This window comes from Phyllobates terribilis, unplaced genomic scaffold (genome assembly GCF_046119375.1).
Source record: "Phyllobates terribilis strain yellow unplaced genomic scaffold, ASM4611937v1 Scaffold_8__6_contigs__length_399053987, whole genome shotgun sequence".
Taxonomy (NCBI): Eukaryota; Metazoa; Chordata; class Amphibia; order Anura; family Dendrobatidae; genus Phyllobates; species Phyllobates terribilis.
Genome location: NW_027362768.1, coordinates 391,860,482 through 391,887,652, shown reverse-complemented (window position 1 = coordinate 391,887,652; position 27,171 = coordinate 391,860,482). Strand labels below are relative to the sequence as shown.

The following is a 27,171-nucleotide window of genomic DNA, read 5'->3' as shown; positions in this document are numbered from 1 at the left end:
CACTATTCTGCTGGTGGAGTCACTGTGTACATACATTACATTACTGATCCTGAGTTACCTCCTGTATTATACTCCAGAGCTGCACTCACTATTCTGCTGGTGCAGTCACTGTGTACATACATTACATTACTGATCCTGAGTTACATCCTGTATTATACTCCAGAGCTGCACTCACTATTCTGCTGGTGCAGTCACTGTGTACATAAATTACATTACTGATCCTGAGTTACCTCCTGTATTATACCCCAGAGCTGCACTCACTATTCTGCTGGTGCAGTCACTGTGTACATACATTACAATACTGATCCTGAGTTACATCCTGTATTATACTCCAGAGCTGCACTCACTATTCTGCTGGTGCAGTCACTGTGCACATACATTACATTACTGATCCTGAGTTATATCCTGTATTATACCCCAGAGCTGCACTCACTATTCTGATGGTGCAGTCACTGTGTACATACATTACATTACTGATCCTGAGTTACATCCTGTATTATACTCCAGAGCTGCACTCACTATTCTGCTGGTGCAGTCACTGTGTACATACATTACATTACTGATCCTGAGTTACATCCTGTAATATACTCCAGAGCTGCACTCACTATTCTGCTGGTGCAGTCACTGTGTACATACATTACATTACTGATCCTGAGTTACATCCTGTATTATACTCCAGAGCTGCACTCACTATTCTGCTGGTGCAGTCACTGTGTACATACATTACATTACTGATCCTGAGTTACCTCCTGTATTATACTCTAGAGCTGCACTCACTATTCTGCTGGTGCAGTCACTGTGTACATACATTACATTACTGATCCTGAGTTACATCCTGTATTATACCCCAGAGCTGCACTCATTATTCTGCTGGTGCAGTCACCGTGTACATACATTACATTACTGATCCTGAGTTACCTCCTGTATTATACTCCAGAGCTGCACTCACTATTCTGCTGGTGCAGTCACTGTGTACATACATTACATTACATTACTGATCCTGAGTTACCTCCTGTATTATACTCCAGAGCTGCACTCACTATTCTGCTGGTGCAGTCACTGTGTACATACATTACATTACTGATCCTGAGTTACCTCCTGTATTATACTCCAGAGCTGCACTCACTATTCTGCTGGTGGAGTCACTGTGTACATACATTACATTACTGATCCTGAGTTACATCCTGTATTATACCCCAGAGCTGCACTCACTATACTGCTGGTGCAGTCACTGTGTACATACATTACATTACTGATCCTGAGTTATATCCTGTATTATACTCCAGAGCTGCACTCACTATTCTGCTGGTGCAGTCACTGTGTACATACATTACATTACTGATCCTGAGTTACATCCTGTATTATACTCCAGAGCTGCACTCACTATTCTGCTGGTGCAGTCACTGTGTACATACATTACTGATCCTGAGTTACATCCTGTATTATACTCCAGAGCTGCACTCACTATTCTGCTGGTGCAGTCACTGTGTACATACATTACATTACTGATCCTGAGTTACATCCTGTATTATACTCCAGAGCTTCACTCACTATTCTGCTGGTGCAGTCATCGTGTACATACATTACATTACTGATCCTGAGTTACCTCCTGTATTATACCCCAGAGCTGCACTCACTATTCTGCTGGTGCAGTCACTGTGTACATACATTACATTACTGATCCTGAGTTACATCCTGTATTATACTCCAGAGCTGCACTCACTATTCTGCTGGTGCAGTCATCGTGTACATACATTACGTTACTGATCCTGATTTACCTCCTGTATTATACTCCAGAGCTGCACTCACTATTCTGCTGGTGCAGTCACTGTGTACATACATTACATTACTGATCCTGAGTTACCTGCTGTATTATACTCCAGAGCTGCACTCACTATTCTGCTGGTGGAGTCACTGTGTACATACATTACATTACTGATCCTGAGTTACATCCTGTATTATACTCCAGAGCTGCACTCACTATGCTGCTGGTGCAGTCACTGTGTACATACATTACATTACTGATCCTGAGTTACATCCTGTATTATACTCCAGAGCTGCACTCACTATTCTGCTGGTGCAGTCACTGTGTACATACATTACATTACTGATCCTGAGTTACCTCCTGTATTATACTCTAGAGCTGCACTCACTATTCTGCTGGTGCAGTCACTGTGTACATACATTACATTACTGATCCTGAGTTACATCCTGTATTATACCCCAGAGCTGCACTCATTATTCTGCTGGTGCAGTCACCGTGTACATACATTACATTACTGATCCTGAGTTACCTCCTGTATTATACTCCAGAGCTGCACTCACTATTCTGCTGGTGCAGTCACTGTGTACATACATTACATTACTGATCCTGAGTTACATCCTGTATTATACCCCAGAGCTGCACTCACTATTCTGCTGGTGCAGTCACTGTGTACATACATTACATTACTGATCCTGAGTTACATCCTGTATTATACTCCAGAGCTGCACTCACTATTCTGCTGGTGCAGTCACTGTGTACATACATTACATTACTGATCCTGAGTTACCTCCTGTATTATACTCCAGAGCTGCACTCACTATTCTAGTGGTGCAGTCACTGTGTACATACATTACATTACTGATCCTGAGTTACCTCCTGTATTATACTCCAGAGCTGCACTCACTATTCTGCTGGTCGAGTCACTGTGTACATACATTACATTACTGATCCTGAGTTACCTCCTGTATTATACTCCAGAGCTGCACTTACTATTCTGCTGGTGTAGTCACTGTGTACATACATTACATTACTGATCCTGAGTTACCTCCTGTATTATACTCCAGAGCTGCACTCACTATTCTAGTGGTGCAGTCACTGTGTACATACATTACATTACTGATCCTGAGTTACCTCCTGTATTATACTCCAGAGCTGCACTCACTATTCTGCTGGTCGAGTCACTGTGTACATACATTACATTACTGATCCTGAGTTACATCCTGTATTATACCCCAGAGCTGCATTCACTATTCTGCTGGTGCAGTCACTGTGTACATACATTACATTACTGATCCTGAGTTATATCCTGTATTATACCCCAGAGCTGCACTCACTATTCTGCTGGTGCAGTCACTGTGTACATACATTACATTACTGATCCTGAGTTACATCCTGTATTATACTCCAGAGCTGCACTCACTATTCTGCTGGTGCAGTCACTGTGTACATACATTACTGATCCTGAGTTACATCCTGTATTATACTCCAGAGCTGCACTCACTATTCTGCTGGTGCAGTCATCGTGTACATACATTACATTACTGATCCTGAGTTACCTCCTGTATTATACCCCAGAGCTGCACTCACTATTCTGCTGGTGCAGTCACTGTGTACATACATTACATTACTGATCCTGAGTTACATCCTGTATTATACTCCAGAGCTGCACTCACTATTCTGCTGGTGCAGTCATCGTGTACATACATTACATTACTGATCCTGAGTTACCTCCTGTATTATACTCCAGAGCTGCACTCACTATTCTGCTGGTGCAGTCACTGTGTACATACATTACATTACTGATCCTGAGTTACCTGCTGTATTATACTCCAGAGCTGCACTCACTATTCTGCTGGTGGAGTCACTGTGTACATACATTACATTACTGATCCTGAGTTACCTCCTGTATTATACTCCAGAGCTGCACTCACTATTCTGCTGGTGCAGTCACTGTGTACATACATTACATTACTGATCCTGAGTTACATCCTGTATTATACTCCAGAGCTGCACTCACTATTCTGCTGGTGCAGTCACTGTGTACATACATTACATTACTGATCCTGAGTTACCTCCTGTATTATACCCCAGAGCTGCACTCACTATTCTGCTGGTGCAGTCACTGTGTACATACATTACATTACTGATCCTGAGTTACATCCTGTATTATACTCCAGAGCTGCACTCACTATTCTGCTGGTGCAGTCACTGTGTACATACATTACATTACTGATCCTGAGTTACATCCTGTATTATACTCCAGAGCTGCACTCACTATTCTGCTGGTGCAGTCACTGTGTACATACATTACATTACTAATCCTGAGTTACATCCTGTATTATACTCCAGAGCTGCACTCACTATTCTGCTGGTGCAGTCACTGTGTACATACATTACATTACTGATCCTGAGTTACATCCTGTATTATACTCCAGAGCTGCACTCACTATTCTGCTGGTGCAGTCACTGTGTACATACATTACATTACTGATCCTGAGTTACCTCCTGTATTATACACCAGAGCTGCACTCACTATTCTGCTGGTGCAGTCACTGTGTACATACATTACATTACTGATCCTGAGTTACATCCTGTATTATACTCCAGAGCTGCACTCACTATTCTGCTGGTGGAGTCACTGTGTACATACATTACATTACTGATCCTGAGTTACATCCTGTATTATACTCCAGAGCTGCACTCACTATTCTGCTGGTGCAGTCACTGTGTACATACATTACATTACTGATCCTGAGTTACATCCTGTATTATACTCCAGAGCTGCACTCACTATTCTGCTGGTGCAGTCACTGTGTACATACATTACATTACTGATCCTGAGTTACATCCTGTATTATACTCCAGAGCTGCACTCACTATTCTGCTGGTGCAGTCACTGTGTACATACATTACATTACTAATCCTGAGTTACATCCTGTATTATACTCCAGAGCTGCACTCACTATTCTGCTGGTGCAGTCACTGTGTACATACATTACATTACTGATCCTGAGTTACATCCTGTATTATACTCCAGAGCTGCACTCACTATTCTGCTGGTGCAGTCACTGTGTACATTCATTACATTACTGATCCTGAGTTACATCCTGTATTATACTACAGAGCTGCACTCACTATTCTGCTGGTGGAGTCACTGTGTACATACATTACATTACTGATCCTGAGTTACCTCCTGTATTATACTCCAGAGCTGCACTCACTATTCTGCTGGTGGAGTCACTGTGTACATACATTACATTACTGATCCTGAGTTACATCCTGTATTATACCCCAGAGCTGCACTCACTATTCTGCTGGTGGAGTCACTGTGTACATACATTACATTACTGATCCTGAGATACATCCTGTATTATACTCCAGAGCTGCACTCACTATTCTGCTGGTGCAGCCACTGTGTACACACATTACATTACTGATCCTGAGTTACATCCTGTATTATACTCCAGAGCTGCACTCACTATTCTGCTGGTGCAGTCACTGTGTACATACATTACATTACTGATCCTGAGTTATATCCTGTATTATACCCCAGAGCTGCACTCACTATTCTGCTGGTGCAGTCACTGTGTACATACATTACATTACTGATCCTGAGTTACATCCTGTATTATACTCCAGAGCTGCACTCACTATTCTGCTGGTGCAGTCACTGTGTACATACATTACTGATCCTGAGTTACATCCTGTATTATACTCCAGAGCTGCACTCACTATTCTGCTGGTGCAGTCATCGTGTACATACATTACATTACTGATCCTGAGTTACCTCCTGTATTATACCCCAGAGCTGCACTCACTATTCTGCTGGTGCAGTCACTGTGTACATACATTACATTACTGATCCTGAGTTACATCCTGTATTATACTCCAGAGCTGCACTCACTATTCTGCTGGTGGAGTCACTGTGTACATACATTACATTACTGATCCTAAGTTACCTCCTGTATTATACTCCAGAGCTGCACTCCCTATCCTGCTGGTGCAGTCACTGTGTACATACATTACATTACTGATCCTGAGTTACATCCTGTATTATACTCCAGAGCTGCACTCACTATTCTGCTGGTGCAGTCACTGTGTACATACATTACATTACTGATCCTGAGTTACCTCCTGTATTATACTCCAGAGCTGCACTCACTATTCTGCTGGTGCAGTCACTGTGTACATACATTACATTACTGATCCTGAGTTACATCCTGTATTATACTCCAGAGCTGCACTCACTATTCTGCTGGTGCAGTCACTGTGTACATACATTACATTACTGATCCTGAGTTACCTCCTGTATTATACCCCAGAGCTGCACTCACTATTCTGCTGGTGCAGTCACTGTGTACATACATTACATTACTGATCCTGAGTTACATCCTGTATTATACTCCAGAGCTGCACTCACTATTCTGCTGGTGCAGTCACTGTGTACATACATTACATTTCTGATCCTGAGTTACCTCCTGTATTATACCCCAGAGCTGCACTCACTATTCTGCTGGTGGAGTCACTGTGTACATACATTACATTACTGATCCTGAGTTACATCCTGTATTATACTCCAGAGCTGCACTCACTATTCTGCTGGTGCAGTCACTGTGTACATACATTACATTTCTGATCCTGAGTTACATCCTGTATTATACTCCAGAGCTGCACTCACTATTCTGCTGGTGCAGTCACTGTGTACATACATTACATTACTGATCCTGAGTTACATCCTGTATTATACTCCAGAGCTGCACTCACTATTCTGCTGGTGCAGTCACTGTGTACATACATTACATTACTAATCCTGAGTTACATCCTGTATTATACTCCAGAGCTGCACTCACTATTCTGCTGGTGCAGTCACTGTGTACATACATTACATTACTGATCCTGAGTTACATCCTGTATTATACTCCAGAGCTGCACTCACTATTCTGCTGGTGCAGTCACTGTGTACATACATTACATTACTGATCCTGAGTTACCTCCTGTATTATACCCCAGAGCTGCACTCACTATTCTGCTGGTGCAGTCACTGTGTACATACATTACATTACTGATCCTGAGTTACATCCTGTATTATACTCCAGAGCTGCACTCACTATTCTGCTGGTGGAGTCACTGTGTACATACATTACATTACTGATCCTGAGTTACCTCCTGTATTATACTCCAGAGCTGCACTCACTATTCTGCTGGTGCAGTCACTTTGTACATACATTACTATTCCTGAGTTACATCCTGTATTATACTCCAGAGCTGCAGTCACTATTCTGCTGGTGCAGTCACTGTGTACATACATTACATTACTGATCCTGAGTTACCTCCTGTATTATACTCCAGAGCTGCACTCACTATTCTGCTGGTGCAGTCACTGTGTACATACATTACATTACTGATCCTGAGTTACATCCTGTATTATACTCCAGAGCTGCACTCACTATTCTGCTGGTGCAGTCACTGTGTACATACATTACATTACTGATCCTGAGTTACATCCTGTATTATACTCCAGAGCTGCACTCACTATTCTGCTGGTGCAGTCACTGTGTACATACATTACATTACTTATCCTGAGTTACATCCTGTATTATACTCCAGAGCTGCACTCACTATTCTGCTGGTGCAGTCACTGTGTACATATATTACATTACTGATCCTGAGTTACCTCCTGTATTATACTCCAGAGCTGCACTCACTATTCTGCTGGTTCAGTCACTGTGTACATACATTACTGATCCAGAGTTACATCCTGTATTATACTCCAGAGCTGCACTCACTATTCTGCGGGTGCAGTCACTGTGTACATACATTACATTACTGATCCTGAGTTACATCCTGTATTATACTCCAGAGCTGCACTCACTATTCTGCTGGTGGAGTCACTGTGTACATACATTACATTACTGATCCTGAGTTACATCCTGTATTATACTCCAGAGCTGCACTCACTATTCTGCTGGTGCAGTCACTGTGTACATACATTACATTACTGATCCTGAGTTACATCCTGTATTATACTCCAGAGCTGCACTCACTATTCTGCTGGTGCAGTCACTGTGTACATACATTACATTACTGATCCTGAGTTACATCCTGTATTATACTCCAGAGCTGCACTCACTATTCTGCTGGTGCAGTCACTGTGTACATACATTACATTACTAATCCTGAGTTACATCCTGTATTATCCTCCAGAGCTGCACTCACTATTCTGCTCGTGCAGTCACTGTGTACATACATTACTGATCCTGAGTTACATCCTGTATTATACTCCAGAGCTGCACTCACTATTCTGCTGGTGCAGTCACTGTGTACATACATTACATTACTGATCCTGAGTTACATCCTGTATTATACTCCAGAGCTGCACTCACTATTCTGCTGGTGCAGTCACTGTGTACATACATTACATTACTGATCCTGAGTTATATCCTGTATTATACTCCAGAGCTGCACTCACTATTCTGCTGGTGCAGTCATCGTGTACATACATTACATTACTGATCCTGAGTTACCTCCTGTATTATACTCCAGAGCTGCACTCACTATTCTGCTGGTGCAGTCACTGTGTACATACATTACATTACTGATCCTGAGTTACCTCCTGTATTATACTCCAGAGCTGCACTCACTATTCTGCTGGTGCCGTCACTGTGTATATACATTACATTACTGATCCTGAGTTACATCCTGTATTATACTCCAGAGCTGCACTCACTATTCTGCTGGTGCAGTCACTGTGTACATACATTACATTACTGATCCTGAGTTACCTCCTGTGTTATACTCCAGAACTGCACTCACTATTCTGCTGGTGCAGTCACTATGTATATACATTACATTACTGATCCTGAGTTACATCCTGTATTATACTCCAGAGCTGCGCTCACTATTCTGCTGGTGCAGCCACTGTGTACATACATTACATTACTGATCCTGAGTTACATCCTGTATTATACTCCAGAGCTGCACTCACTATTCTGCTGGTGCAGTCACTGTGTACATACATTACATTACTGATCCTGAGTTACCGCCTGTATTATCCTCCAGAGCTGCACTCACTATTCTGCTGGTGCAATCACTGTGTACATACATTACATTACTGATCCTGAGTTACATCCTGTATTATCCTCCAGAGCTGCACTCACTATTCTGCTGGAGCAGTCATCGTGTACATACATTACATTACTGATCCTGAGTTACCTCCTGTATTATACTCCAGAGCTGCACTCACTATTCTGCTGGTGCAGTCACTGTGTCCATACATTACATTACTGATCCAGAGTTACATCCTGTATTATACTCCAGAGCTGCACTCACTATTCTGCTGGTGCAGTCACTGTGTACATACATTACATTACTGATCCTGAGTTACCTCCTGTATTATCCTCCAGAGCTGCACTCACTATTCTGCTGGTGCAGTCACTGTGTACATATATTACATTACTGATCCTGAGTTACCTCCTGTATTATACCCCAGAGCTGCACTCACTATTCTGCTGGTGCAGTCACTGTGTACATACATTACATTACTGATCCTGAGTTACCTCCTGTATTATACTCCAGAGCTGCACTCACTATTCTGCTGGTGCAGTCACTATGTATATACATTACATTACTGATCCTGAGTTAACTCCTGTATTATACTCCAGAGCTGCACTCACTATTCTGCTGGGGCAGTCACTGTGTACATACATTACATTACTGATCCTGAGTTACCTCCTGTATTATACTCCAGAGCTGCACTCACTATTCTGCTGGTGCAGTCATCGTGTACATACATTACATTACTGATCCTGAGTTACATCCTGTATTATACTCCAGAGCTGCACTCACTATTCTGCTGGTGCAGTCACTGTGTACATACATTACATTACTGATCCTGAGTTACCTCCTGTATTATACCCCAGAGCTGCACTCACTATTCTGCTGGTGCAGTCACTGTGTACATACATTACATTACTGATCCTGAGTTACCTCCTGTATTATACCCCAGAGCTGCACTCACTATTCTGCTGGTGCAGTCACTGTGTACATACATTACATTACTTATCCTGAGTTACCTCCTGTATTATACTCCAGAGCTGCACTCACTATTCTGCTGGTGTAGTCACTGTGTACATACATTACATTACTGATCCTGAGTTACATCCTGTATTATACTCCAGAGCTGCACTCACTATTCTGCTGGTGCAGTCACTGTGTACATACATTACATTACTGATCCTGAGTTACATCCTGTATTATACTCCAGAGCTGCACTCACTATTCTGCTGGTGCAGTCACTGTGTACATACATTACATTACTGATCCTGAGTTACATCCTGTATTATACTCCAGAGCTGCACTCACTATTCTGCTGGTGCAGTCACTGTGTACATACATTACATTACTGATCCTGAGTTACCTCCTGTATTATACTCCAGAGCTGCACTCACTATTCTTCTGGTGCAGTCACTGTGTACATACATTACATTACTGATCCTGAGTTACATCCTGTATTATACCCCAGAGCTGCACTCACTATTCTCCTGGTGCAGTCACTGTGTACATACATTACATTACTGATCCTGAGTTACCTCCTGTATTATACTCCAGAGCTGCACTCACTATTCTGCTGGTGGAGTCACTGTGTACATACATTACATTACTGATCCTGAGTTACATCCTGTATTATACTCCAGAGCTGCACTCACTATTCTGCTGGTGCAGTCACTGTGTACATACATTACATTACTGATCCTGAGTTACATCCTGTATTATACTCCAGAGCTGCACTCACTATTCTGCTGGTGGAGTCACTGTGTACATACATTACATTACTGATCCTGAGTTACCTCCTGTATTATACTCCAGAGCTGCACTCACTATTCTGCTGGTGGAGTCACTGTGTACATACATTACATTACTGATCCTGAGTTACATCCTGTATTATACTCCAGAGCTGCACTCACTATTCTGCTGGTGCAGTCACTGTGTACATACATTACATTACTGATCCTGAGTTACATCCTGTATTATACTCCAGAGCTGCACTCACTATTCTGCTGGTGCAGTCACTGTGTACATACATTACATTACTGATCCTGAGTTACATCCTGTATTATACTCCAGAGCTGCACTCACTATTCTGCTGGTGCAGTCACTGTGTACATACATTACATTACTGATCCTGAGTTACATCCTGTATTACACTCCAGAGCTGCACTCACTATTCTGCTGGTGCTGTCATCGTGTACATTACATTAGTGATCCTGTATTATGCTCTGGAGCTGGTTGTTACTGGAATCAGTCAGCATGCAGTTGGCGGTCTCCTGCCGCTCGCTGAGTGGTCTGGGGGTCTCGCTGGTGCCCGGCTCACTCCCGGTCTCTCCTTACAGGGGCAGCTTGCTGACCATTCGGGGTTCACACCTGGATTCTGTGTCCGGTATCACGGTCCGGTATCAGAGCCGGGAGCAGGTGAGTGCGGCCCCAGATCTGTGGGTGTCGGGGTCCCGGGGGGGTCGTACTGTGTGACTGCGGCTACTTGATGTTTGTGGTGTGTACTGCGCCGGTCTGTATACGGTATATACGTACGTGGCATTAACCCCTTATACTCCTCAGGTCTGTGATGGCGCCACCTCCCCCGACCATGTGGTCTGCAGGACCCCCACCTTGGATGATAGGACGTGGTTTGGGGGGCTGAGCCTGGAGCTGGACGGCTTCTCCTACAATCACTCCGGAAACTTCCCCTCCTTCAAGAATTACATTATCTTCCCGTTTGAAAATGATGAGAAGCGATTTTATCTGAAAAAGGGCGAGACCGAGATCAACACCCATGTGAGATGTGACCCCCTGCAGGGGGCCGTAGAGGGGCCACGTCAGGTGTGGGGGCCTGTAGAGGGGCCTCGTCAGGTGTGGGGGCCTGTAGAGGGGCCTCGTCAGGTGTGGGGGGCCTGTAGAGGGGCCTCGTCAGGTGTGGGGGGCCTGTAGAGTGGCCTCGTCAGGTGTGGGGGCCTGTAGAGTGGCCTCGTCAGGTGTGGGGGCCTGTAGAGGGGCCTCGTCAGGTGTGGGGGGCCTGTAGAGGGGCCTCGTCAGGTGTGGGGGCCTGTAGAGGGGCCTCGTCAGGTGTGGGGGGCCTGTAGAGGGGCCTCGTCAGGTGTGGGGGGCCTGTAGAGTGGCCTCGTCAGGTGTGGGGGCCTGTAGAGGGGCCTCGTCAGGTGTGGGGGCCTGTAGAGGGGCCTCGTCAGGTGTGGGGGGCCTGTAGAGGGGCCTCGTCAGGTGTGGGGGGCCTGTAGAGTGGCCTCGTCAGGTGTGGGGGCCTGTAGAGGGGCCTCGTCAGGTGTGGGGGCCTGTAGAGGGGCCTCGTCAGGTGTGGGGGGCCTGTAGAGAGGCCTCGTCAGGTGTGGGGGGCCTCGTCAGGTGTGGGGGGCCTGTAGAGTGGCCTCGTCAGGTGTGGGGGCCTGTAGAGGGGCCTCGTCAGGTGTGGGGGGCCTGTAGAGGGGCCTCGTCAGGTGTGGGGGCCTGTAGAGTGGCCTCGTCAGGTGTGGGGGCCTGTAGAGGGGCCTCGTCAGGTGTGGGGGGCCTGTAGAGGGGCCTCGTCAGGTGTGGGGGCCTGTAGAGGGGCCTCGTCAGGTGTGGGGGGCCTGTAGAGGGGCCTCGTCAGGTGTGGGGGGCCTGTAGAGTTGCCTCGTCAGGTGTGGGGGACCCTGTAGAGTTGCCTCGTCAGGTGTGGGGGGCCTGTAGAGAGGCCTCGTCAGGTGTGGGGGGCCTCGTCAGGTGTGGGGGGCCTGTAGAGTGGCCTCGTCAGGTGTGGGGGCCTGTAGAGGGGCCTCGTCAGGTGTGGGGGGCCTGTAGAGGGGCCTCGTCAGGTGTGGGGGCCTGTAGAGGGGCCTCGTCAGGTGTGGGGGGCCTGTATAGGGGCCTCGTCAGGTGTGGGGGCCTGTAGAGGGGCCTCGTCAGGTGTGGGGGGCCTGTAGAGGGGCCTCGTCAGGTGTGGGGGGCCTGTAGAGTGGCCTCGTCAGGTGTGGGGGACCCTGTAGAGGGGCCTCGTCAGGTGTGGGGGGCCTGTAGAGGGGCCTCGTCAGGTGTGGGGGGCCTGTAGAGGGGCCTCGTCAGGTGTGGGGGGCCTGTAGAGGGGCCTCGTCAGGTGTGGGGGGCCTGTAGAGGGGCCTCGTCAGGTGTGGGGGGCCTGTAGAGGGGCCACGTCAGGTGTGGGGGGCCTGTAGAGGGGCCTCGTCAGGTGTGGGGGCCTGTAGAGGGGCCTCGTCAGGTGTGGGGGGCCTGTAGAGGGGCCTCGTCAGGTGTGGGGGGCCTGTAGAGTGGCCTCGTCAGGTGTGGGGGTCTGTAGAGGGGCCTCGTCAGGTGTGGGGGCCTGTAGAGGGGCCTCGTCAGGTGTGGGGGGCCTGTAGAGGGGCCTCGTCAGGTGTGGGGGGCCTGTAGAGTGGCCTCGTCAGGTGTGGGGGCCTGTAGAGGGGCCTCGTCAGGTGTGGGGGCCTGTAGAGGGGCCTCGTCAGGTGTGGGGGGCCTGTAGAGAGGCCTCGTCAGGTGTGGGGGGCCTCGTCAGGTGTGGGGGGCCTGTAGAGTGGCCTCGTCAGGTGTGGGGGCCTGTAGAGGGGCCTCGTCAGGTGTGGGGGGCCTGTAGAGGGGCCTCGTCAGGTGTGGGGGCCTGTAGAGGGGCCTCGTCAGGTGTGGGGGGCCTGTAGAGGGGCCTCGTCAGGTGTGGGGGCCTGTAGAGGGGCCTCGTCAGGTGTGGGGGGCCTGTAGAGGGGCCTCGTCAGGTGTGGGGGGCCTGTAGAGTGGCCTCGTCAGGTGTGGGGGACCCTGTAGAGGGGCCTCGTCAGGTGTGGGGGGCCTGTAGAGGGGCCTCGTCAGGTGTGGGGGGCCTGTAGAGGGGCCTCGTCAGGTGTGGGGGGCCTGTAGAGGGGCCACGTCAGGTGTGGGGGGCCTGTAGAGGGGCCTCGTCAGGTGTGGGGGCCTGTAGAGGGGCCTCGTCAGGTGTGGGGGGCCTGTAGGGGGGCCTCGTCAGGTGTGGGGGGCCTGTAGAGGGGCCACGTCAGGTGTGGGGGGCCTGTAGAGGGGCCACGTCAGGTGTGGGTGGCCTGTAGAGGGGCCTCGTCAGGTGTGGGTGGCCTGTAGAGGGGCCTCGTCAGGTGTGGGGGGCCTGTAGAGGGGCCTCGTCAGGTGTGGGTGGCCTGTAGAGGGGCCTCGTCAGGTGTGGGTGGCCTGTAGAGGGGCCTCGTCAGGTGTGGGGGGCCTGTAGAGGGGCCTCGTCAGGTGTGGGGGGCCTGTAGAGGGGCCTCGTCAGGTGTGGGGGGCCTGTAGAGGGGCCACGTCAGGTGTGGGGGGACTGTAGAGGGACCACATCATGTGTGGGGGGCCTGTAGAGTGGCCTCGTCAGGTGTGGGGGGCCTGTAGAGGGGCCTCGTCAGGTGTGGGGGGCCTGTAGAGGGGCCTCGTCAGGTGTGGGGGGCCTGTAGAGGGGCCACGTCAGGTGTGGGGGGACTGTAGAGGGACCACATCATGTGTGGGGGGCCTGTAGAGTGGCCTCGTCAGGTGTCTGGGGCCTGTAGAGAGGCCTCGTCAGGTGTGGGGGGCCTCGTCAGTTGTGGGGGGCCTGTAGAGTGGCCTCGTCAGGTGTGGGGGCCTGTAGAGGGGCCTCGTCAGGTGTGGGGGGCCTGTAGAGAGGCCTCGTCAGGTGTGGGGGGCCTGTAGGGGGGCCTCGTCAGGTGTGGGGGGCCTGTAGAGGGGCCATCGTCAGGTGTGGGGGATCTGTAGAGGGGCCTCGTCAGGTGTGTGTGTGTGGGGGGGGTGTTGTAAAAAGGCCATGTCAGGGGTGGGCATCTGTAATGGGGCCACGTCAGGGGTGGGCATCTGTAGTGGGGCCACGTCAGGTGTGGGGGATCTGTAGAGGGGCCACGTCAGGTGTGTGTGTGTGGGGGGGGTGTTGTAAAAAGGCCATGTCAGGGGTGGGCATCTGTAATGGGGCCACGTCAGGGGTGGGCATCTGTAGTGGGGCCACGTCAGGGGTGGGCATCTGTAGTGGGGCCACGTCAGGGGTGGGCATCTGTAGTGGGGCCACGTCAGGTGTGAGCAACTGTAGTGGGGCTACATCAGGTGTGGGGGCCGGTAGAGGGGCCACGTCAGGTGGGGGGTGTAGAAAGGCCACGTCAGGGGTGGGCATCTGTAGAGGGGCCACGTCAGGTGTGGGCATCTGTAAAGGGGCACGTCAGGTGTGGGCATCTGTAAAGGGGCACGTCAGTTGTGGGGGCCTGTAGAGGGGCCACGTCAGGTGTGGGCATCTGTAGAGGGGCCATGTCAGGTGTGGGGGCCTGTAGAGGGGCTACATCACGTGTGGGCATCTGTAGGGGGACCACGTCAGGTGTGGGGGCCTGTAGAGGGGCCACGTCAGGTGTGGGGGCCTGTAGAGGGGCCACGTCAGGTGTGGGGGCCTGTAGAGGGGCCACGTCAGGTGTGAGGTCATGTGTGGGTGTGTAAAAAGGCCAAGTGTGGGCATTTGTAGAGGGGCCACATGACGTATGGTTGGAGATATGGGGTGGGTGATAGCCTGGGACCTCTCTGTACAAGGGCTGTGAGGTGACTTTGGGGGTCTCTGCTGTGGTTCGGCTTTACCTGTATCGCCTTCTCATCATTCTGCCCCAGGAACTGACAATCTTCTCCTCGTCTCCATCCTTTCAGCACAAGTATCTGGCTCGGGTGAACGGCTGCCTCAATGTCTCCATGATGCTGGAGGGCAAAGACTGTAACCCCAAAGTGCTGGAGAACGAGATTACCTGCAGGATCCCGAAAGACGCCGTTATCCCCTCTAAGGGAGCGGCTGTCCAGGTACCGTCCACGTGCCAAGCTCACCACCCATGTCTCCTGTCTGTGACGGTGGCCCCCGCCCATGTCTCCTGTCTGTGACGGTGGCCCCCGCCCATGTCTCCTGTCTGTGACGGTGGCCCCCGCCCATGTCTCCTGTCTGTGACGGTGGCCCCCGCCCATGTCTCCTGTCTGTGACGGTGGCCCCCGCCCATGTCTCCTGTCTGTGACGGTGGCCCCCGCCCATGTCTCCTGTCTGTGACGGTGGCCCCTGCCCATGTCTCCTGTCTGTGACGGTGGCCCCCGCCCATGTCTCCTGTCTGTGACGGTGGCCCCCGCCCATGTCTCCTGTCTGTGACGGTGGCCCCCGCCCATGTCTCCTGTCTGTGACGGTGGCCCCTGCCCATGTCTCCTGTCTGTGACGGTGGCCCCCGCCCATGTCTCCTGTCTGTGACCGTGGCCCCCGCCCATGTCTCCTGTCTGTGACGGTGGCCCCCGCCCATGTCTCCTGTCTGTGACGGTGGCCCCTGCCCATGTCTCCTGTCTGTGACGGTGGCCCCCGCCCATGTCTCCTGTCTGTGACCGTGGCCCCCGCCCATGTCTCCTGTCTGTGACGGTGGCCCCCGCCCATGTCTCCTGTCTGTGACCGTGGCCCCCGCCCGTCTGATACCCTCCTCTTTTCGTCAGGTGTGCGTGGACGGTGTCTGCGTGGATCTGGGTCACGTGGTTGTGAATAATCTCCTGGATCCGCTCCTAGGGATCGCGCTGGGGACCGTCGCCTCCATTCTGGTTGTTGCAGTTTTAATTTTCCTTTTACTAAAACAAAGAAGGAAAGGAAAGAAGAAAGGTGAAAAGAGCATGAGCGTCCGTCCGTCCGTCCGTCCCCCTGCGTGCGTGCGCGCGCGTCCGTCCGTCCCCCTGCGTGCGCGCGCGTCCGTCCGTCCCCCTGCGCGCGCGTACGTCCGTCCGTCCCCCTGCGTGCGCGTCCGTCCGTTCGCCCCCCCTGCGCGAGCGCCCGTCCGTCCCCCTACGCGCGCGTCCGTCCGTCCGTCCGTCCCACTGCGCGCGCGTACGTACGTCCGTTCGTCCCCCTACGCGCGCGTCCGTCCGTCCCACTGCGCGCGCGTACGTACGTCCGTTCGTCCCCCTGCGCGCGCGCGTACGTCCGTCCGTCCCCCTGCGTGCGCGTCCGTCCGTCCGTTCGCCCCCCCTGCGCGAGCGCCCGTCCGTCCCCCTACGCCCGCGTCCGTCCGTCCCACTGCGCGCGCGTACGTACGTCCGTCCGTCCCCCTGTGCGCGCGTACGTCCGCCCCCCTGCGCGCGCGTCCGTCCGTCCCCCTGCGCGAGCGCCCGTCCGTCCCCCTGCGTGCGCGTCCGTCCGTCCGCCCCCCTGCGCGTCCGTCTGTCCGCCCCCCCTGCGCGAGCGCCCGTCCGTCCCCCTGCGCGCGCGTCCGTCCGTCCGCCCCCCTGCGCGCGCGTTCATTTCACCAGCTCTTCCGTCTTTGCAGCCGCCGAGCACCTGGAGCTTCTGGCCAGTAACCGCGACCTCCCCGTCTCTCCGAGCATCTTCCCTTCCGGTGACTACAGGGCGTCTTGTAAGTGTTCGGTGCGCAACATCCCAGGGAAATGGCGGCTCCTCACACGCGGGGCAGACATGTCATGGTGTGAACTGTCTCCTCCTCCGCAGATATTCCGAGCGGCAGTTCCGGGGGAGCGTCGTACCGCGGCGGCCTGTACTCTGGCGGCAGCATCGGGGCCGGATCCATGCCCATCCTCCTCACCTGTTTACTGGATAACCTGAGGCCAGAGTTGCTGGAGGAAGTGAAGGACGTCCTGATCCCCGAGAGCCGCCTGACCACACACCGCGACCGGATCATCGGCAAAGGTCAGCTCGCCAAGTGCGAGAGCCCGCCCCCAAGGGGTCAGTCTGGGAGAGTAAGCTCCGCCCCTGATTTCAGGTGACCCCTCAAAGTGGGAATGCCCCACACCGCCGATCATGGGGGGAGGGGAATGTCCAGCCCTCGGCCGTCCGCTCACTTCCATTTTCTTGGCCCTCAGGTCATTTTGGGAGCGTTTACCATGGAACATACAAAGATGAGGACGGAGGAGAGCAGCACTGTGCGGTCAAGTCCCTGAACAGTAAGGGCCAGGCGGGAGACACAGAATAGTGACTGCAGCTCTGGAGGTGACTGGAGGATAAGACACAATGTAACAGCAGAATAATGAGTGCAGCTCTGGAGGTGACTGGAGGATAAGACACAATGTAACAGCAGAATAATGAGTGCAGCTCTGGAGGTGACTGGAGGATAAGACACAATGTAACAGCAGAATAGTGACTGCAGCTCTGGAGGTGACTGGAGGATAAGACACGACGTAAAAGCAGAATAGTGACTGCAGCTCTGGAGGTGACTGGAGGATAAGACACAATGGAACAGCAAAATAGTGAGTGCAGCTCTGGAGGTGACTGGAGGATAAGACACGATGTAACAGCAGAATAGTGAGTGCAGCTCTGGATGTGACTGGAGGATAAGACACAATGTAACAACAGAATAGTGAGTGCAGCTCTGGAGGTGACTAGAGGATAAGAAATGATGTAACAGCAGAATAGTGAGTGCAGCTCTGGAGGTGACTGAAGGATAAGTGTCACGCAGGGTGTGGGAAAGACTTAGTGCAACACAGAGGGAAGATGGAAAGGGAGCCCAGACTCTAGGGAAAGGGGGGAGTGGAGACCTCCTAGTCTGATCTAATATCACCCTGTCTCTGTATTGGCTCTTCACCAATCGCCGCACACGTGCCTCGCCCTGTCTTTCCCTGGCGTATGGCTAAGGCTAGGGAGGTGAGGAGATGAGCACTAGTCGATCTCCACTAAACGCTATAGACAACAAGGGTAGACAAACAGGGGGTTATTGCTTAGCTTTAGACGACTCCAGACAAATGCAAACTCTGCCTCAAGCTCCAGAGAGGAAGAAGTACTGCTCCTGCTAAAGCCTCACAAGTAGTAATGAATATCGCTGGGACCTCCCTCTGAAACACAACAGGTATTTATACACTCAGGCCAGGGAGCTAGTTAGCCAGAGGGAGGTAGCTGCTGTGTCCTAGATACAGCCTCTAAGAAGATGTCTGTAATGCCAAATGTAAAGATCTACAGCAACCAACTACAGGGCGATTGTCTGTCACCTCTGACACACCCGTGACAGTAAGACACGATGTAACAGCAGGATAGTGAGTGCAGCTCTGGAGGTGACTGGTGGATATGTTTTCTAGATGTCAGCAGGGTGAGATTTGTGTCTGTCTGCTTCTGTAGGGATCACTGATGTGGAGGAAGTGGAGGAGTTCCTGCGGGAGGGGATCCTGATGAAGGAGTTCCATCACCCCCACGTTTTGTCCCTCATTGGGATATTTCTGCCGCGGGAGGGTCTCCCACTTGTCGTCCTCCCATATATGTCACATGGGGATCTGAGACACTTCATCCGCAGCGAGGATCGGGTGAGTGGCGGGTCGAGTGAGTGTCGGGATAGGGTGAGCGGCGGGGTCAGGGGAGCAACAGGAACGTGTGAAGGTCGGCTCGGTGGGGGTTGGAGGAGCGGCTGGGCCGGGTGAGCGGAGATGTCGGCTGAGGGTCGGCTAATCGGTGGGCTCGGGTGAGCAGCGAGGTCGGCTGAGGGTCGGGTAATCGGTGGGCTCGGGTGAGCGGTGAGGTCGGCTAATCGGTGGGCTCGGGTGAGCGGCGAGGTCGGCCAATCGGTGGGCTCGGGTGAGCGGCAAGGTCTGCTAATCGGTGGGCTCGGGTGAGCAGCGAGGTCGGCTGAAGGTCGGCTAATCGATGGGCTCGGGTCAGCAGCGAGGTCGGCTGAGGGTCGGGTAATCAGTGGACTCGGGTGAGCGGCGAGGTCGGCTAATCGGTGGGCTCGGGTGAGTGGCGAGGTCGGCTAATCGATGGGCTCGGGTGAGCGGCAAGGTCGGCTGAGGGTCGGGTAATCAGTGGACTCGGGTGAGCGGCGAGGTCGGCTAATCGGTGGGCTCGGGTGAGTGGCGAGGTCGGCTAATCGATGGGCTCGGGTGAGCGGCAAGGTCGGCTGAGGGTCGGGTAATCAGTGGACTCGGGTGAGCAGCGAGGTCGGCTGAGGGTCTGGTATGGTGGGCTCGGGTGAGTGGTGGGGTCGGGCCTATGCACAGTATATGGTGGTATATACTACAAGGTGATAATGGCCGCCGCTGTCTCTCCGCAGAGCCCCACAGTGAAGGATCTGGTCGGCTTCGGGCTGCAGGTTTCTCGGGGGATGGAATATTTAGCGCAGAGGAAGTTTGTGCACAGAGACCTAGCCGCCCGTAACTGCATGTGAGTGACGCATGGCGGGGGAGCTGCCTACACGGAGACACAGCATCCACCCTCTGTTACACCTTCCACCATGGCGTGGACCCCATGCTGTGGCTGATGCCGCCGTCCGTGTCTTCCAGGCTCGATGAGACGTATAAGGTGAAGGTGGCGGACTTTGGCCTCGCTCGGGATGTGTTTGATAAGGAATATTACAGCGTCCGGCGCCATAAGAACGCGCGACTGCCAGTGAAGTGGATGGCGCTGGAGAGTCTGCAGACCCAGAAATTCACCACCAAGAGCGACGTGGTGAGAGGCTAGAAGAATGGGGCGAGGGCACGGGATCTGCAAACATAATCACCCCTTACATAATTCTCTTTCCATCCAGTGGTCTTTCGGGGTGCTGCTCTGGGAGCTGATGACACGAGGAGCACCCCCATATCCAGATGTGGATCCTTATGATATTACCCGATACCTGTACAGGGGGAGACGTCTCCCACAACCCGAGTATTGCCCGGACCCCCTGTGAGTACCTGCACTATGACCATCAGATCTCTATCCACAGTGAGCAAGATTCATTTACACAGGACACCGACCCTTTAAATATATCATGTTCTGTCTCACCACTAGAGGGGTCTTCTCACATACAGATGTGTATATATACAGTCACCACTAGAGGGGTCTTCTCACATATAGATGTATATATATATACAGTCACCACTAGAGGGAGCTCCTCACATACAGATGTGTATATATACAGTCACCACTAGAGGGGGCTCCTCACATACAGATGTGTATATATAGTCACCACTAGAGGGGGCTCCTCACATACAGATGTGTATATATACAGTCACCACTAGAGGGGGCTCCTCACATACAGATGTGTATATATAGTCACCACTAGAGGGGGCTCCTCACATACAGATGTGTATATATACAGTCACCACTAGAGGGAGCTCCTCACATACAGATGTGTATATATACAGTCACCACTAGAGGGAGCTCCTCACATACAGATGTGTATATATACAGTCACCACTAGAGGGGGCTCCTCACATACAGATGTGTATATACAGTCACCACTAGAGGGAGCTCCTCACATACAGATGTGTATATATACAGTCACCACTAGAGGGGGCTCCTCACATACAGATGTATATATATACAGTCACCACTAGAGGGGGCTCCTCACATACAGATGTATATATATATATATACAGTCACCACTAGAGGGGGCTCCTCACATACAGATGTATATATACACAGTCACCACTAGAGAGAGCTCTTCACATACAGATGTGTATATATAGAGTCACCACTAGAGGAGGCTCCTCACATACAGATGTGTATATATATACAGTCACTACTAGAGGGGGCTCCTCCCATACAGATGTATATATACAGTCACCACTAGAGGGGGTTCCTCACATACAGATGTGTATATATACAGTCACCACTAGAGGGGGTTCCTCACATACAGATGTGTATATATACAGTCACCACTAGAGGGGGCTCCTCACATACAGATGTGTATATATACAGTCACCACTAGAGGGGGCTCCTCACATACAGATGTGTATATATACAGTCACCACTAGAGGGGGCTCCTCACATACAGATGTATATATACAGTCACCACTAGAGGGAGCTCCTCACATTCAGATGTGTGTATATATATATATATATATATATATATATATATATATATATATATATATATATATATATATATATATATATATATACAGTCACCACTAGAGGGGTCTCCTCAAATGCAGATGTGTATATATACAGTCACCACTAGAGGGGGCTCCTCACATACAGATGTGTATATACAGTCACCACTAGAGGGGGCTCCTCACATACAGATGTGTATATATACAGTCACCACTAGAGGGGGTTCCTCACATACAGATGTGTATATATACAGTCACCACTAGAGGGAGCTCCTCACATACAGATGTGTATATATACAGTCACCACTAGAGGGGGCTCCTCACATATAGATGTGTACATATATACATACAGTCACCACTAGAGGGGTCTTCTCACATACAGATGTGTATATATACAGTCACCACTAGAGGGGTCTTCTCACATATAGATGTGTACATATATACATACAGTCACCACTAGAGGGAGCTCCTCACATACACATGTATACATATATACAGTGTGGGAATGCTACTCACTTGAGTGCGCGGTGAGGTAACACACGAACCGTTTCCATTTAAATGTCCATGTTGGTTTATTGGTGCATCAAGCAAAGGAAAATAAACAGCCTTTCAGTGCAGGCAAAAGAAAGTAAACAGTTCTAACAAAGTCATTTTAGAGAGAGTCCAGGTCACACAGGCTGGATAGCATCCCGTACACCAGCTCAGTCTGGAGACATCACACAGGCTGGATAAGCATCCCGTACACCGGCTCAGTCTGGAGACACCACACAGGCTGGATAGCATCCCGTACACCAGCTCAGTCTGGAGCCATCACACAGGACGTCTTCTTACCTCCACACACACAGACCATGTGTCAAACAAAACAGACTCCATTTTTACCCTGTGGACCCCACCCAGGGGTGGAGATATGGTGAGCAGCCAGACCCGCCCAACTCTCAGGCTGCCCATAAAACCTGGCCCAGATCCACGAAACAAGCCGCCTTGTGCACTAGAGCAATACTAAAGGTTTACATCACAGAGGACAACCACCTCTGTGATACATACCTCCCATCAATTATGTGACTGGTAGCTGCCTTACATACCTTCCCCCTTTGCCTAAAGCCGGGAGCATGGCACATTTTACCACTAGACACGGGATTCTCGAGAGGGCATCGGCATTACCATGTACAGTGGGTATGGAAAGTATTCAGACCCCTTTACATTTTTCACTCTTTGTTTCATTGCAACCATTTGGTAAATTCTAAAAAGTTCATTTTTTTCTCATTAAAGTACACTCTGCACCCCAGCTTGACTGGAAAAAAAACAGAAATGTAGAAATTTTTGCAAATTTATTAAAAAAGAAAAACTGAAATATCACATGGTCATAAGTATTCAGCCCCTTTGCTCAGACACTCATATTTAAGTCACATGCTGTCCATTTCCTTGTGATCCTCCTTGAGATGGTTCTACTCCTTCATTGGAGTCCAGCTGGGTTTAATTAAACTGATAGAACTTGATTTGGAAAGGCGCACACCTGCCTATATAAGACCTCATAGCTCACAGTGCATGTCAGACCAAATGAGAATCATGAGCTCAAAGGAACTGCCCAAGGAGCTCCACCAGAAGTCTTCCTAGACCTGGCCATCCAGCCAAACTGAGCAATTGTGGGAGAAGAGCCTTGGTGAGAGAGGTAAAGAAGAACCCCCAGATCACTGTGGCTGAGCTCCAGAGATGCAGTAGGGAGATGGGAGAAAGTTCCACAAAGTCAACTATCACTGCAGCCCTCCACCAGTCAGGCCTTTATGGCAGAGTGGCCCGACGGAAGCCTCTCCTCAGTGCAAGACATATGAGAGCCCGCATAGAGTTTGCTCAAAAACACATAAAGGACTCCCAGACTATGAGAAATAAGATTCTCTGGTCTGATGAGACGAAGATAGAACTTTTTGGTGATAATTCTAAGAGGTATGTGTGGAGAAAACCAGGCACTGCTCATCACCTGCCCAATACAATCCCAACAGTGAAACATGGTGGAGGCAGCATCATGCTATGGGGGTGTTTTTCAGCTGCAGGGACAGGACGACTGGTTGAAATGGAAGGAAACATGAATGCAGCCAAGTACAGAGATATCCTGGATGAAAACCTCTTCCAGAGTGCTCTGGACCTCAGACTTGGCCGAAGGTTCACCTTCCAACAAGACAATGACCCTAAGCACACAGCTAAAATAACAAAGGAGTGGCTTCAGAACAACTCTGTGACCATTCGTGACTGGCCCAGCCAGAGCCCTGACCTAAACCCAATTGATCATCTCTGGAGAGACCTGAAAATGGCCGTCCACCAACGTTCACCATCCAACCTGACGGAACTGGAGAGGATCTGCCAGGAAGAATGGCCGAGGACCCCCAAATCCAGGGGTGAAAAACTTGTTGCATCATTCCCAAGAAGACTCATGGATGTACTAGCCCAAAAGGGGGCTTCTACTCAATACTGAGCAAAGGGTCTGAATACTTATGACCAGGGGATGTTTCAGTTTTTCTTTTTTAAGAAATTTGCAAAAATTTCTACATTCCTGTTTTTTTCAGTCCAGATGGGGTGCGGAGTGGACTGTAAGGAGAAAAAATTAACTTTATAGAATTTACCAAATGGCTGCAATGAAACAAAGAGTGAAAAATGTAAAGGGGTCTGAATACTTTCCGTATCCACTGTAACTTCTCGGCTCTATGTTCTACATGGAAGCGGAAATCATGCAGGGCTAGAAACCAGCGGGTAACATGAGAATTTTGCCCCTTTTTTTCCCTAAGCCTCCTGAGTGGGGCATGGTCTGACACTAGTTTAAATGTTTACCCTAACAGATAGTACCATGATGTGTCCACCACCCACTTTATGGCCAGGCATTCCTTTTCTACAATGAAATAATTTTTCTCACATGCCGACAGTTTCCTACTCAGGTAGAGGACAGGGTGCTCCTCTCCATGTACCTCCTGAGAAAGGACTGCTCCTAATACTCAGGTAGAGGACAGGGTGCTCCTCCCCGTGTACCTCCTGAGAAAGGACTGCTCCTAATACTCAGGTAGAGGACAGGGTGCTCCTCCCCGTGTACCTCCTGAGAAAGGACTGCTCCTAATACTCAGGTAGAGGACAGGGTGCTCCTCTCCATGTACCTCCTGAGAAAGGACTGCTCCTAATACTCAGGTAGAGGACAGGGTGCTCCTCCCCGTGTACCTCCTGAGAAAGGACTGCTCCTAATACTCAGGTAGAGGACGGGGTGCTCCTCCCCGTGTACCTCCTGAGAAAGGACTGCTCCTAATACTCAGGTAGAGGACAGGGTGCTCCTCTCCGTGTACCTCCTGAGAAAGGACTGCTCCTAATACTCAGGTAGAGGACAGGGTGCTCCTCCCCGTGTACCTCCTGAGAAAGGACTGCTCCTAATACTCAGGTAGAGGACAGGGTGCTCCTCCCCGTGTACCTCCTGAGAAAGGACTGCTCCTAATACTCAGGTAGAGGACAGGGTGCTCCTCCCCGTGTACCTCCTGAGAAAGGACTGCTCCTAATACTCAGGTAGAGGACAGGGTGCTCCTCCCCGTGTACCTCCTGAGAAAGGACTGCTCCTAATACTCAGGTAGAGGACAGGGTGCTCCTCCCCGTGTACCTCCTGAGAAAGGACTGCTCCTAATACTCAGGTAGAGGACAGGGTGCTCCTCCCCGTGTACCTCCTGAGAAAGGACTGCTCCTAATACTCAGGTAGAGGACAGGGTGCTCCTCCCCGTGTATCTCCTGAGAAAGGACTGCTCCTAATACTCAGGTAGAGGACAGGGTGCTCCTCTCCATGTACCTCCTGAGAAAGGACTGCTCCTAATACTCAGGTAGAGGACAGGGTGCTCCTCCCCGTGTATCTCCTGAGAAAGGACTGCTCCTAATACTCAGGTAGAGGACAGGGTGCTCCTCCCCGTGTACCTCCTGAGAAAGGACCGCTCCTAATACTCAGGTAGAGGACAGGGTGCTCCTCTCCATGTACCTCCTGAGAAAGGACCGCTCCTAATACTCAGGTAGAGGACACGGTGCTCCTCTCCATGTACCTCCTGAGAAAGGACTGCTCCTAATACTCAGGTAGAGGACGGGGTGCTCCTCCCCGTGTACCTCCTGAGAAAGGACCGCTCCTAATACTTAGGTAGAGGACACGGTGCTCCTCTCCATGTACCTCCTGAGAAAGGACTGCTCCTAATACTCAGGTAGAGGACAGGGTGCTCCTCCCCGTGTACCTCCTGAGAAAGGACTGCTCCTAATACTCAGGTAGAGGACAGGGTGCTCCTCCCCGTGTATCTCCTGAGAAAGGACCGCTCCTAATACTCAGGTAGAGGACGGGGTGCTCCTCCCCGTGTACCTCCTGAGAAAGGACCGCTCCTAATACTCAGGTAGAGGACGGGGTGCTCCTCCCCGTGTACCTCCTGAGAAAGGACTGCTCCTAATACTCAGGTAGAGGACGGGGTGCTCCTCCCCGTGTACCTCCTGAGAAAGGACTGCTCCTAATACTCAGGTAGAGGACAGGGTGCTCCTCCCCGTGTACCTCCTGAGAAAGGACTGCTCCTAATACTCAGGTAGAGGACGGGGTGCTCCTCCCCGTGTACCTCCTGAGAAAGGACTGCTCCTAATACTCAGGTAGAGGACGGGATGCTCCTCCCCGTGTACCTCCTGAGAAAGGACTGCTCCTAATACTCAGGTAGAGGACAGGGTGCTCCTCCCCGTGTACCTCCTGAGAAAGGACTGCTCCTAATACTCAGGTAGAGGACGGGGTGCTCCTCCCCGTGTACCTCCTGAGAAAGGACTGCTCCTAATACTCAGGTAGAGGACAGGGTGCTCCTCCCCGTGTACCTCCTGAGAAAGGACTGCTCCTAATACTCAGGTAGAGGACGGGGTGCTCCTCCCCGTGTACCTCCTGAGAAAGGACTGCTCCTAATACTCAGGTAGAGGACAGGGTGCTCCTCCCCGTGTACCTCCTGAGAAAGGACTGCTCCTAATACTCAGGTAGAGGACGGGGTGCTCCTCCCCGTGTACCTCCTGAGAAAGGACTGCTCCTAATACTCAGGTAGAGGGCGGGGTGCTCCTCCCCGTGTACCTCCTGAGAAAGGACTGCTCCTAATACTCGGGTAGAGGACAGGGTGCTCCTCCCCGTGTACCTCCTGAGAAAGGACTGCTCCTAATACTCAGGTAGAGGACGGGGTGCTCCTCCCCGTGTACCTCCTGAGAAAGGACTGCTCCTAATACTCAGGTAGAGGACAGGGTGCTCCTCCCCGTGTACCTCCTGAGAAAGGACTGCTCCTAATACTCAGGTAGAGGACGGGGTGCTCCTCCCCGTGTACCTCCTGAGAAAGGACTGCTCCTAATACTCAGGTAGAGGACAGGGTGCTCCTCCCCGTGTACCTCCTGAGAAAGGACTGCTCCTAATACTCAGGTAGAGGACGGGGTGCTCCTCCCCGTGTACCTCCTGAGAAAGGACTGCTCCTAATACTCAGGTAGAGGACAGGGTGCTCCTCCCCGTGTACCTCCTGAGAAAGGACTGCTCCTAATACTCAGGTAGAGGACGGGGTGCTCCTCCCCGTGTACCTCCTGAGAAAGGACTGCTCCTAATACTC

At 51.1% G+C, this 27,171-nt stretch overlaps 1 protein-coding gene across 5 annotated transcripts in view; it reads left to right on the top strand.

Moving 5' to 3' along the window:
- MST1R (macrophage stimulating 1 receptor) overlaps positions 1-20,430 on the top strand; it is an 88,546-nt gene extending 68,116 nt beyond the window's left edge. For all 5 annotated transcript variants that reach the window (XM_073645198.1, XM_073645196.1, XM_073645197.1 and 2 more), the window contains 11 exons: positions 11,155-11,233; positions 11,378-11,593; positions 15,452-15,598; positions 16,262-16,421; positions 17,083-17,169; positions 17,262-17,459; positions 17,633-17,713; positions 18,879-19,060; positions 19,804-19,913; positions 20,033-20,198; positions 20,278-20,430. In XM_073645198.1, the coding sequence (XP_073501299.1) occupies positions 11,155-11,233; positions 11,378-11,593; positions 15,452-15,598; positions 16,262-16,421; positions 17,083-17,169; positions 17,262-17,459; positions 17,633-17,713; positions 18,879-19,060; positions 19,804-19,913; positions 20,033-20,198; positions 20,278-20,418 (1,567 nt within the window). In that variant the 3' untranslated portion in view covers positions 20,419-20,430. The remainder of the gene's footprint in view (positions 1-11,154; positions 11,234-11,377; positions 11,594-15,451; positions 15,599-16,261; positions 16,422-17,082; positions 17,170-17,261; positions 17,460-17,632; positions 17,714-18,878; positions 19,061-19,803; positions 19,914-20,032; positions 20,199-20,277) is intronic.
- Positions 20,431-27,171: the final 6,741 nt, after the last annotated feature.